We start from the raw sequence: 12,528 nt of genomic DNA on the forward strand, positions 1-12,528 counted from the left end.
TGTTGGATCTAATCTTCCAAAAGGTATCAGGCTTGTAAAGGTTTACTGTATATTTCTGAAAGAACAAATATACACACACGTCAACAAATGACAAATGTCAACAAATTTGTTTACAAATTGGAATCACTTTCAAGGCATGCGTTGTTGTAAGGTGTAAAGGTGAAAGACTGAGATTTTAGGGTATCTGGTATATCTACTCCGAATCCTGTCGTCATGACAACCGGCTGATCTATTTGGATGCTGCATGGGAGGCTGGCTTGTTGGAGGCTGAGGCGTAGGTGGTGATGTTGTATCAGTAGATGGGAATGTTTGGGTCTGGGCTGTTGAGGAAGAACAGCCAATAGAGCAGAATTTGCAGGAGAAGAAGAGGAAGGGGGATCTTAACAGCAGCCATCTGATCCGTTTTTTCGGGGCCCCTCGATTTGCTGTACATTACGCTTTGATACAGATCAGTTGACCAAAAACCTGCAGGGATATACGGCAGGCGTTTTCAGCCTGGGTGTGAAATGCAGTGGCAACTTGCAGGATGCACTGCTGAAGTTTTGTCCAAAGGTTCTCTGCAGTTGAAAATGTTAACTCAGACGGCTGGTTTTCGGAGTGTTTGAATAGCCTTTTCAAGGTCAATGGTGTCGCCGTTGTAAACGTCGCAGAAACAACACCCCACAAGAGGCGCCAAAATGCCGATGCGAGCTTACCAAAGGGATTTACGCAAACATATCGTTAATATACAAGGGGAAGGTTTGTTTTGCTTTTCTAAGAGATTTTTCTTGTACAGTTTCTATTTTTTTCCAGGTCATTTGTTGAAGGCGAGGGATTTGTCAGATCTATCCATCAGTTTTTTTTTATATCATACAGACTAACACTTCATATAATCTTTAACATTTGTCCCTCTTATCTATATTCAAATATATAAAAATATTCAATTTACGGAATTGCGTTTCATTGCTATTAAAAATGTTATTTTCCTGCTTTTATGTTAGAGATGTCTCAGATTTCACATTAAATGTTCTGGTTTTTTTTTTCTTAACGTACTGATGTAACCATCACTTCAGTTTTATAAAATTTAATTAACTGAAAAATGAATAAGAAAAAAAATGTTGGGTTAGGGACTCGATTTTTCTTTTAATTTAAAGAAAAACAACTGAACTAAATTTGAATCTTTACGGTACACAGGATGTAAAAATTCCATAGTGCACTGCTGCAATTAATACTTTCACTGCAGAACTTCTGTCAGAAGGGTTTTCTACTAATTGTAAAGTCAAACAGCTGTTAGAGGAGATTTTATTTATGCCTGTCCCAGTCTTGAGTCCTGTTTATTGGGCCATCTGGTGTGGGTAGAGACAGTTGGGTGGGGTGGGAGGGGGTGGGGGGTGAAGATGCTCTGGTCGACAGAGTATCAAGACCAGAGGGGAGCAGACAGACAGTATCCATGCACTAAACCCAAAATACCAAACTCTATCCAATAATTTGTTCTTACAGTCTTAAATTTGAAATGAAATTGTGTAAAGCCTTGCGATTTTTCTCTTGTATGTTATATACTGGGTACCATTAAAGAAAAAGGATAGCTGAAGATTTAGATGTTAATTTATCAATGATGGCTATATGTAAATTGAATTTATATTTGCAATGCCATATAAATACATCAATGCCTCAAATAAGTGAAAAAGGGTGACATTTTGCAAGGTCCTAATTTTTCTTTTTTTATGTCAGCTGATAATTGTAAACTAGTGATTAGAATGTGATAGGTATTAACCCAAATGCACATTGTACATTAAGTCCCTGCTCTTCTGGAGAAAGGACATAAGAGTAGATAAACACTGGTTTTCAAAAATTCCGAACCCATCTTGAGAGTAACAAAGCATTAAAAATAATGGAAATGTATTAAATATAGTACTTGTCAATGGTTGATATATTACCTGTATCAAAGGTTGGTTTTGCATTTTTGCTGTGGATAAATGCTGTTGTTGTTACGTTAATTTATAAACTGCATAATTTATGTTGTTGGTGTTGTCAGATTACCTGTCCTTCGAATCCCTGGACAGCGATGTCAGCAGTTACCACACTGCACCTGAATTTGAGGATGGAACAACACGTCCTGTGTTCAAGAAGAGGCTCTGCAGAACTGTGGTCAAAGGTAAAGAAATGCAAAAATCTGGATATAGGGAAAATCTGGATGTAGGGAAAATTTTGATATAGCGAAAATCTCAAATTGTGCATGACTCCTACAGAAAAAGAAATGGGGGAAAAATTGTCAAGTTTTCTCTGAGAAAAGGGTTTTTAGTGAAATAAAGAGAGATGTATAAACTATAATCTGGTTTAATTAGTCAAAAAAAAAATCATCTGATCATCAAAATATAATTAAAATTGTTCTGGTTCAGGAATTTGGAAAAGTTTCTTGAATATTTTTATCAACACCACCTTGTTGGCTTGTATGAAGATTATTATTGGTAGACTATAATTATGATTAAATACTGGAACTTGTTTCTTCATAATTATTTTCATCAGAAGCAAGGAAAATCTTCATGTTTTGTAATCTTCATGTGTTTTTCTAAAATCCTATTTACACAAGTTTGATTCAAACTTTCTATGCTGAAATTTGTTTTTCACAGGGAGACAAAGCTTGGTTCTTCATAATTATTTGCCACAGAAGCAATGAAAATCTTCATGTTTTGTAATCTTCATGTTTTGTAATCTTCATGTGTTTTTCTAAAATCCTATTTACACAAGTTTGATTCAAACTTTCTATGCTGAAATTTGTTTTTCACAGGGAGACAAAGCTTGGTTCTTCATAATTATTTGCCACAGAAGCAATGAAAATCTTCATGTTTTGTAACCTTCATGATTTGTAATCTTCATGTGTTTTGTCTAAAATCCTATTTACACAAGTTTGATTCAAACTGCTGAAATTTGTTTTTCAGAGGGAGACAAAGCTTGTTTGGAATGTACGGTAGGAGGAATTCCCTTACCGACAGTTGCCTGGCAGAAAGGGGTCTATCCAATCAAATCCAGTGATGAACTTCGCATTGAGGTACAAGGGGCGTGGAATGCTTTGGTTATTCCCGAAACAATTTGTGAGGACAGTGGAGTCTACACGGCGAAGGCTACGAATGTCAACGGCTCGGCAGTCTGCAGCGCAGAGTTGACTGTTGGGGATGGAGGTATAAACAATGTGAAATGGAATTTTCTTTGATGTGAAAGTGCATAATATAATATCATAATTTTAATATGAATTTTCCAGGTCTTGCTGCACAAAAGTTGTTGTAATGAATTAATTTGAAATACAAATTTGGATAAAAATGATGCACTTCCTGTTAACTTATTAAAGTAGAACCTCAAAACTTATGGGTTTTCCATAGTTTTTTTTTTTCATCAGTTTTTCACTGTTTGTTTTTTCATCAGTTTTTTGCTGTTTTTTTTTCATCAGTTTTTCACTGTTTTTTTTCCATCAGTTTTTCACTTTTTTTTTCATCAGTTTTTCACTTTTTTTTTCCACCAGTTTTTCACTGTTTTTATTTCCATCAGTTTTTCACTGTTTATTTTCCATCATTTTTTCACTGTTTATTTTTCCATCATTTTTTCACTGTATTTTTTTCATCTGTTTTTCACTGTTTTGCAGTCACAGACCAGGAATACATCACCGCCCAATCGGCATTGAGCTCAGAAGGGGAGATAACCCTCCCGGCAAAAATGGGTCAGATGGATAGCTGTGTTGTGGAGGAGGGAAAAATGGCCAGATTTGACTGCAATCTTGTAGCAGACCCCAAACCAGAAATCATGTGGTAGGTCGTAAGTTGCTGTCTCTGGCACAGATAGATAAAGCATTGTTGTTGATGCAGTTGAGTGATGAATGAGGTCACATACGATTTTCAATCCAGTATTAATGTTCTGGTTGCAGTCTTATGTCACGAGGCTTGTCATGTATGCGCTGGGCACTTCCCCCCCACTGATAAACTGATAAACCGATAAACCTCTGTGGAAGGTGAAAAACTCTTGACTTTGACACCAATTTAATAAAGAATAAATACTAAGTCGTATCAGCTGAGAAGTTTCAAGGGGGATTCTGCCAGTGTGTGATATTAAAAATTATTTACACATGCATGAGAAGATGAACTGGCAGGCTTGATGGTAATCTTGGCATTCAGAAGATCTGTTTTACTGAAGCGAAAGTGTGGTCAACTGTTATTGCCATTTAGCTTATTCCTACTTGGTAAACTTACATATTTAAAATTTCAGGTTAAAAGATGGTAAAATCCTGACGACAAGTAAGAAGTATGAAGTGTTAAACCCCCGAGAGGACCTCCACTCATTGATCGTGCACGACGTGAACAAGGATGATTCCGGCCGTTACGTCTGCTGGGCCAGGAACGAATTCGGAGAGGCTTTCACTGAAGCCTACCTCAACATCATTCGTGAGTGTTGTCGCCTCTGACATCTCATAGTGGCGGCCTGGTTAAGCATGGTTTGAATTAGCACTCTAGGATTTATGTAATGTTCATTTTTTCAGAGAATCTGCAGATGGTCGTGGGTTTCCCCCCAGGGCTCTGCCTGGTTTCCTCCCACCATAATGCTGGCCGCATCAGTATAAGTGAAATATTGAGCATGGCATAAAACACCAGTGAAATAAATAAAATAAATAAATTAATTCAGAGACCTAAAGTTGAATTAAATTGAGATTGCTGTTACCATGGAAACACGGGACTTTCCATGTCACAGCATATGTCTTGCTTCATTTGGATAATATGTGCAGGCAAGCTTTTTGTTCAGTGCTTGTAAGAAAAAAATTCTCATTTGAATGTTAATTTAGGTTCTCCTTAATGTTCTTGTGTAAAGTACTCAGTTTGTTGTCATGGATGTTGTTGTTGTAGCATCTGCAGAGGCTGAGAGTGATGTGGAGAGAATTGCCCCTAAAATCACAAAGAAATTCTACGACCTTGTCGCGACAAATGGGCACTCCGCCGAACTCAAGTTCAAGTTCATCGGGTCCCCAATGCCTCACATTCAATGGTACATCAAAAACAAAGAGGTTCTACCACCGCGAGAGTTTGACGTCAAGGTGGAAGGTGATCAGTGCACATTCACCTTGAAAGAGGTGTCAATGGAGGATGCTGGGAAGATTATTGTCAAACTGACCAATCCGCTAGGAGAAGACCGTTGCTCCGCCCAGTTAACTGTTATTGAAGATTTCAGCAAGCCGAGAGGTTTGCCTAAGGTTGCACCAAAATTCATAACCCGATTCACAGACGTTGATGTGAACCAAGGATTTGAAGCACGATTTAAGTCAAAAGTTATCGGTGAACCCATTCCCACGGTAACTTGGCTAAGGAATGGCGTTCCTTTGAAGGTGAGTCCAAGGTCAAATAGTGAGAGATTTGTATGGCTTAGATGCTGAATAAGTGAGACAGTGTTGAGTCTTTTTGGTTTAAGGGGTGTAACCATAAACTCTCAGAAATCCACTGGAATTGTAAAATTGTTCTTAGTTTTGGGGTGGGGTGGGGTGACTGTAACCCATAGGACTGCTTTTTCACATTGGTATCAAATGTAGAATAATTAGGAAATATTTCCAATAAGTTGATAATAACTTTGTTGAAATCGGGGTCCTTTCGAAACCATCTACTTTTAGATCGTGTATTTTCAGGATTGCCCTAGATACAAGTACGAAGAATACGGAGAAATTTTCATACTGATCATCGAAAACGCCGAACAAGGGGACGCAGGAGAATACATGTGTGTGGCCAAGAACAAAGCTGGAGAAGCGAGTTGTAAAGCTAACCTCATGGTGACCAAGGTCGCCATTCCCCAAGTCAGGTAACCATAGCAATGCTTATCTAATACCTAATCAAAATTTCATTAAAATTTGAAGATCTTTTTTTTTCATTAATTCAAATCAAGTTAAACTTTTCAGTGGAATTTTTTTGTTTTTTTCATCCTTCTTACACTTTTTATTTCCTTATTTTAAGTTTTTCTGGAATGGAAAAGTAAGTTAGATTTAACTCTAGTCTTACTAATAATCCATATTTTTTCATTAATTATTCATTATCAGTAATATTTTGGAATTTTAAATTTTGGGAGGGGAGTTGCTACCTGGAGTAGAATTTGCATAGAAGTATTGTTTAGTTTTTGTGGAGTGCCTGTTTCTGGAGTGACGTTCTGTTGTGACGTGAACACTAGACTTTGATGCAAGTTGTGCAAAAAGCACTATAGTGACACAGTTCTGTTGCATTTTGCTAATGCCTGCTGAACATGCAAAAAAGTGCCACATTGACACTGTTCAGTGCTTGCAAGTGCACGAAGAAGATGTCTCCGTTCCAGAACAACAGTAAGTGACTTCATCGGACAAAAACTTTAATTCCCAGTCTCTAGACAAAGGATAAAAAAACAGTGCATATAGGAAAAAAAATAACAGTGCAACAACTTATCGAAACTTTGCAAATGTGATAATTTTGTCGCAGATAAGTTCAGTAAAGGATAAAATAAAGCAAAGCTAAGTATAAACTTCAGAAAGGAGTGATATGAGTGGGATTTGCCATGTTTGCTGGCTGACAGGCTGGATAATGTGCTCAGTGCCTTTACAATATACAAAGGATCTACATTTTGTTGAACTGACTGTGAAAGGTGGAAGGACATTTTAGAAGTGTGCCATTAGCCAGAAGGAAGTGTGCAATAATTTCTGATATGTGTCTAGCCTTGTGTGATACTGTGTACTTTCCTGTGGATACTCATGCAGCTCAGGAGTTTTTGGGATATCAATCTTTTGAGGATATAAAGTTAAGGTGAATCACCTCAGGATACAGGATGCGGATCTTCACGAGTTAACAGAAAAAGGCATTATCAAACTGGGGAGGCTCATGGATCTTAATTCTTTGGATATCTATCTTTTGAGGATATAAAAGTAAGGTGAATCACCACAGGATACTGGTTACAGATCTTCACAAGTGAACAGAAGAAGGTTTTATCAAACTATGGAAGGTTGAAGAACAGTTCTGTCATTGTCAACGAAATGAAACTCTTCTTAGTCCATCAGTGAAAGCGACAAGATCTGGGAATGTATCACATATTTTCCAGATGAACAATTCATTCCTGGAAGGACGGACACGTAAAACTTATTTAAACTAAAATCGGTTTCAAAGCTTACATGAGTTTGTAGTCTATGAAACTGATTTGGTTTTAAATCTTGTCCTAGAACTTGTACTATGCACAGACAACTCTAACTTCTTGTTGTTTGCGCAAATGAGAATGAAAAATTGAGTTCAGTTCTGAGGATCAGATAGTTAGTACTTATAAAGTGAAAGCTTAAAACATGGTATTCTTCTTAGTACAGGAGAACACAACATCCAGGCGAATAAAAATTTCGCCGCGTGGATTGAAATAATACATATTAATTTTGCGGAGGGAGAATTTTTGAGCGTTTCTTCAAAAATCATTTTATTGGAATCAACACGGCTAAATAATAGTCTCTCAAACTGTAATACACCTTCATCCTTTTCGCATATGAAAGACCAACTTTCAGTGCAATTTATGCATGTTTTCAGTGTGATTTTAGAGACAAAACTACATTGGTTGGATTGGCCAATTTCAGGGCTGCACAAAAAGTATAATTTTATCAATCTACACAGAATAATGCCTTCAGAATATGCTTGAATAAACACCCTGCAAACACGCACAAAGATTGAAAACTTACAATAAATCCTTTTTAAATTAACAGGTAGCGTAAATAAATATTCTGGTAGATATGGGTATTATAGGTAGAATAACTTATTTCGCTTTATTAGAATAAACAGACCTACAATATTTGAGAGTGGATAGTTAGGCAGTTCAGCAGGAATCTCGGAGAGTAACTAGATGAGTTAGCTATAATAATAGACTTCATACCAGTGTTGATAACAGTGTGATAGTACAGTGGAGACCAAAATTTAAGTAGGTTGCTAGCTTTTGGTATTTGTTCTAAGTATCCTGATGGCGCTGGAGCCAATTCCACAAAGCTGTTTCTGACTTAAGTCAGAATCTTAAGTACGATTTTGTAGCTTATTTTGGGGGTTACAAGGGTTCAGATTTTGTACACAAAGACAAACATACCAGAGTTTAGCTTCTAGTACCATAAATTAAGCATTCTGATGAGGTCTTAAATTTTGATTTAAGTCAAAAGTGGCTTTGTGGAATCAGTCCTTGGACTATAACTCCAACCAAAGCCCAGAACTACAAAGCCAACAACTACAAAGCCAACAACTACAAAGCCAGCAACTACAAAGCTACCAACTACAAAGCCAACAACTACAAAGCCACCAACTACAAAGCCAACAACTGCAAAGCCACCAACTACAAAGCCAACAACTACAAAGCCAACAACTACAACTACAAGTCTTAGAGCTAGTATCCTTTTAACAGGCAAAAAATACCTTATGCCAAGGTCATTCCTGGGAAACAAACTTTAGTGATTGTTTTTGAGCTAGGGAGTAGAATGGGGGAACTCTGTGTACCAAATACTCTGGTACAGGAATGAAGGCAGTTAGCTAGGATGTGTTCCCCAGGTGGTCGAACTCTATGGTTAACTGAAGCCATCAGTCATAAGGTCTATATAAATACCTGTTCCATTGTGTGTAACAGAATTCCAAATGCAGCTCAATAGGGCGGCACTGAATTACCTCCCTGGAGTCCACTCTCCTCATTAAAAGTTCATTTTTGGGAGTAAGCTGTGGTTAGGTGGGACTTCTGAAAATGGCTGATGGCAAGTTTTGGTGCTAAAGGGGCATAAGCCACATACAGTTGAAGACCTTTGCTTTAAGACAGATTTTGATATTATTAATTTATTTGGAATATCCAGGATAAAAGTTATGTATATTTTTTTTTTCAAAATCCATTCTGAGGTAGTTTTAAGTCATGGCCCTGATTAGATACAGGAGACGGCTTCAGTAAACTCTTAAGCTGATAAACATCGACTTAAGATATTGAAGACATTTAAGATATCTGGTCATTTCTGAGACTCTCAAAGGCTGGTATCATGGACTGAAAAACTTGTGTTTTCACATTTGTTGCCTTGAAAATATGGTGACATAATCTACATTTTGCATCCTTTATTAGGCGACATCCCACTTCACGTTGTTTCGCGCCTTAAAAACTTATCTTGAGTTATGTCATAGACGCTGAAGTGTAGCAAGGGGGATAATTCAGAGCAGACCTATTGAAAGACAGGTGCACTGTAGCAAATACCAAAGGAAATTTTCCATCATTTAAGACATATTTCTCAACAGCTAGGAGTGGATAGAGATGTTGCGCTAGTTACCGTCAGATAATTCAGAAATCATGGCAAAAACAGGGACACAATTGCCACTGTTGTCCAAGATCTACAAGACAAGGTTGTAGCAGTTATAGGCTATAAGAACTTGAATACATCTAGATGCGCAAATGCAAGACATGTCTACGATGAGTTCCAGATGGGCAGGCTCTTGGCAGACTGAAGTAATCATTGGCACTGCATAACGATGTTTTGGTATTCTTCTACATGAGAGGATTCCCACTGGCGGATTCCGCTCAGAAAGCTGGCTCCTTTGCAAACAGAAACCCTGCACCAATTTCTTGACATTGCTTTTGTTCTTGAAGCTGTTTTTGGCGATGTCAGTCCAACCTTTGGATTGCACAACTCTCGGTCTTTCATCCTTTGTGGAACATAGTAGGAGAAACTTCGAACAAAAAAAACCCCTACAAATCAAATAAAATAAAAATATAATTATAAACTTTAACCTTACAGCTCTGATTCAAAGAGCTTTAAAAATGTTGTTTTATTAAATTTTCATTCTTGGATATGACTCACTTTTTCATTTTTAATAATTAACGCTAGCTAGATAGTATGCATAAACAAAAGTCACGTGTAAGTTGACTGCATAAAACTTGTTAAGGCTGGTCACATGGAAAACATACACACTTGCAATTGTAACTTAATTACTACTTCCACCTGGTTTGAATTCCAGAGATGTCTTTTAATTTTAACTTGTCCAACAACCTAATTTAGAACCTTAAATTTCGTGGTTGAACCTATAAATCATGTTCAGAGGAACTCAAAAGGCTCCACTGTGTTTTCAATTTTAACCAATCAGGCAACTAATTTAATATATATATTTTTAGCTTTTAAACATTACATTTTTACAAATATAAGCAGACTCTAGAAAATAGCCTGCAGATGTATTGTGCCTGTTAATACTGAAGCAGACAAAATCTGTTGAACCTACAAAATCTGTGGAAAATACAAAATCTGTGAACCATTTAAAAGAGATTACAGAAATGGTTCTTGGCATCACTACAAGATGTTTAGTTTATGGATACATCGTCTGTATGGGCTGTGCTTTCTCTGTGCAAAAGAGAGCTAGCTTCTATAAAGAGCAGTGGGTACAGTTGGTGTAACAAATCACTTGTGAATTCAGTTAATGTACAAGATTATAAAACACTGTAATTGAGCCTATAATTTGGCCTTGAAACCTTTAAAGCCAATATAGCTGAATTCTTGGATTTTGATGGAATTTTCGTGAATGCTTTAAGTTTTGGAAAAACATTTGAGACGCGTTTGATTTTCTTTCTTGTCATATACCGCAGAGAAAGTCATCCACATCCACATCCACATGGATAGAGGATTGTTCAGTGTTTCAATCATGATATACCAGTCCTGTCACTCATTTTGAAAGTCTGAGAGAATATTTTGAGTTTGGGAAAAGTCCTTGAAATTAGTTTATTTTTCAAACTTCATCTGCCATGATTTGAAGATGGGTGAACTGCTAGGCAAAGGCAATCAACTTTTGATGAAATTCGCCTTGAAAATCATTAAAAAATACTTTGGATTTTATGAACGGTCATTAAATTAATGAATTTTTTTTTTTCATTCCTACGTTGTGCCTCAAGGATAAGTTAATACTAATTATCAGGGCAAGCCAACTTTGACCAAATGAATTTTGTTGTGAAATGATCAGTTTTCAGTGCTTATATTCATCCTTTGTATGAAATGGCAATGGGCTGGAAAAACATTATACAGTGTTAAACCCCAAGCACTTACTAAGTTGAAAAACATTATACGGCGTTAAACCCCAAGCACTTACTAAGTCAAAAAACATTATACGGCGTTAAACCCCAAGCACTTACTAAGTTGAAAAACATTATACGGCGTTAAACCCCAAGCACTTACTAAGTTGAAAAACATTATACTACGTTAAACCCCAAGCACTTACTAAGTTGAAAGACATTATACAGTGTTAAACCCCAAGCACTTACTAAGTCGAAAAACATTATACAGTGTTAAACCCCAAGCACTCACTCACTCACTCGAAAAACATTATATGATGTTAAACCCCAAGCACTTACTCACTCTAAAAACATTATACAACAATAAACCCCAAGCAATCACTCACTCGAAAGACATTATACGATGCTAAACCCCAAGCACTTACTCACTCGAAAAACATTATACAATGATAAACCCCAAGCACTTACTCACTCTAAAAACATTATACAACAATAAACCCCAAGCACTTACTCACTCAAAAAACATTATAGAATGTTAAACCCCAAGCAGTCACTCACTCGAAAAACAATAAAGCACTGACATCTTGGAAATTAGTTCATGGCTACTGATTTTCCAGATAAACATGTGCCTTTGATGTCCATTCACAGTGATGGGCTTTATTAGGAATTTAGATTGGTGCCATAATTTTGAAGAAACTTTTTCAAAGGCAACATTTGTGATTTGTTATCAACAGTGGACCAAAGGACAAATTTTCATTTGAATTACAAAATGATGTGCGAGTCTAAGGAGTCCGTCAACTGCAGCAGATATTTTTTTGGATTGGACAACTTTTCAGGGACAATATTTCTTTCAAAGGACCAGGACATCAACTCCCGGGAATCAGAAGTTCAAGAAATATGCAAGAACGTATCGTTGGGAAGAAAAGCACTCATGGATCAAAAAAAATAGTGGACTCCCTCAGCAACAGATCTCAGCAACGGATCTCAGCAACGGATCTCAGCAACAGATCTCACTCTGGCAACATGGCACTCCAGCCTTTTATGAATAATTTTAGTTTCATTAATCAACTATGAAGAATTATAAAAATGTGAACATTAATAATGTATTTTCTCTACTCTCCCTTATATTGAAGGACTTCTCTAGTCTTTTCTCTTTTTGTCTGTGAAAATATTTCAATGTCATAACTTCAAAACAAAACAAAATTTGAAATGAATCCTTTCCAGTGATAACATAGAATAGAATTTATATAGATTTTTTTTTGTTTTTGAATTAATATTGACCTTTAATGTAACATATAAACTGTGTGCTACGAATTAAAAATAATTTATGCACTTTATTAACTTTCAGCCCAGAATGGTAGTTTATGTAGAATTTTGCTTTACGACAAATTAACTGTAGAATGTACTAAACATAAGACTAAAAGTTTATGGATTATTTTTATTTCATAAAATTTTGAAATCCTTATAATTTGTCACTGTTGCAAGAAAGAAAACATCCAAACTTTAATTTTCTTCCCCCCAAAAATA

General features: G+C 36.5%; 1 protein-coding gene across 5 annotated transcripts in view; it reads left to right on the plus strand.

Annotated features, from left to right (window-relative positions):
* LOC135464929 (muscle M-line assembly protein unc-89-like) overlaps window positions 1-12,528 on the plus strand; it is an 83,369-nt gene that overhangs the window by 34,460 nt on the left and 36,381 nt on the right. For 4 of the 5 annotated variants that reach the window (XM_064742505.1, XM_064742507.1, XM_064742508.1 and 1 more), the window contains 6 exons: window positions 2,015-2,134; window positions 2,919-3,158; window positions 3,617-3,779; window positions 4,234-4,409; window positions 4,866-5,341; window positions 5,636-5,805. In XM_064742505.1, the coding sequence (XP_064598575.1) occupies window positions 2,015-2,134; window positions 2,919-3,158; window positions 3,617-3,779; window positions 4,234-4,409; window positions 4,866-5,341; window positions 5,636-5,805 (1,345 nt within the window). Of the gene's footprint in view, window positions 1-341; window positions 739-2,014; window positions 2,135-2,918; window positions 3,159-3,616; window positions 3,780-4,233; window positions 4,410-4,865; window positions 5,342-5,635; window positions 5,806-12,528 lie in introns of those variants that run through there. The other variant, XM_064742509.1, reaches the window with a different exon arrangement.

This window comes from Liolophura sinensis, chromosome 4 (assembly GCF_032854445.1).
Source record: "Liolophura sinensis isolate JHLJ2023 chromosome 4, CUHK_Ljap_v2, whole genome shotgun sequence".
In the NCBI taxonomy this organism is placed as follows: domain Eukaryota; kingdom Metazoa; phylum Mollusca; class Polyplacophora; order Chitonida; family Chitonidae; genus Liolophura; species Liolophura sinensis.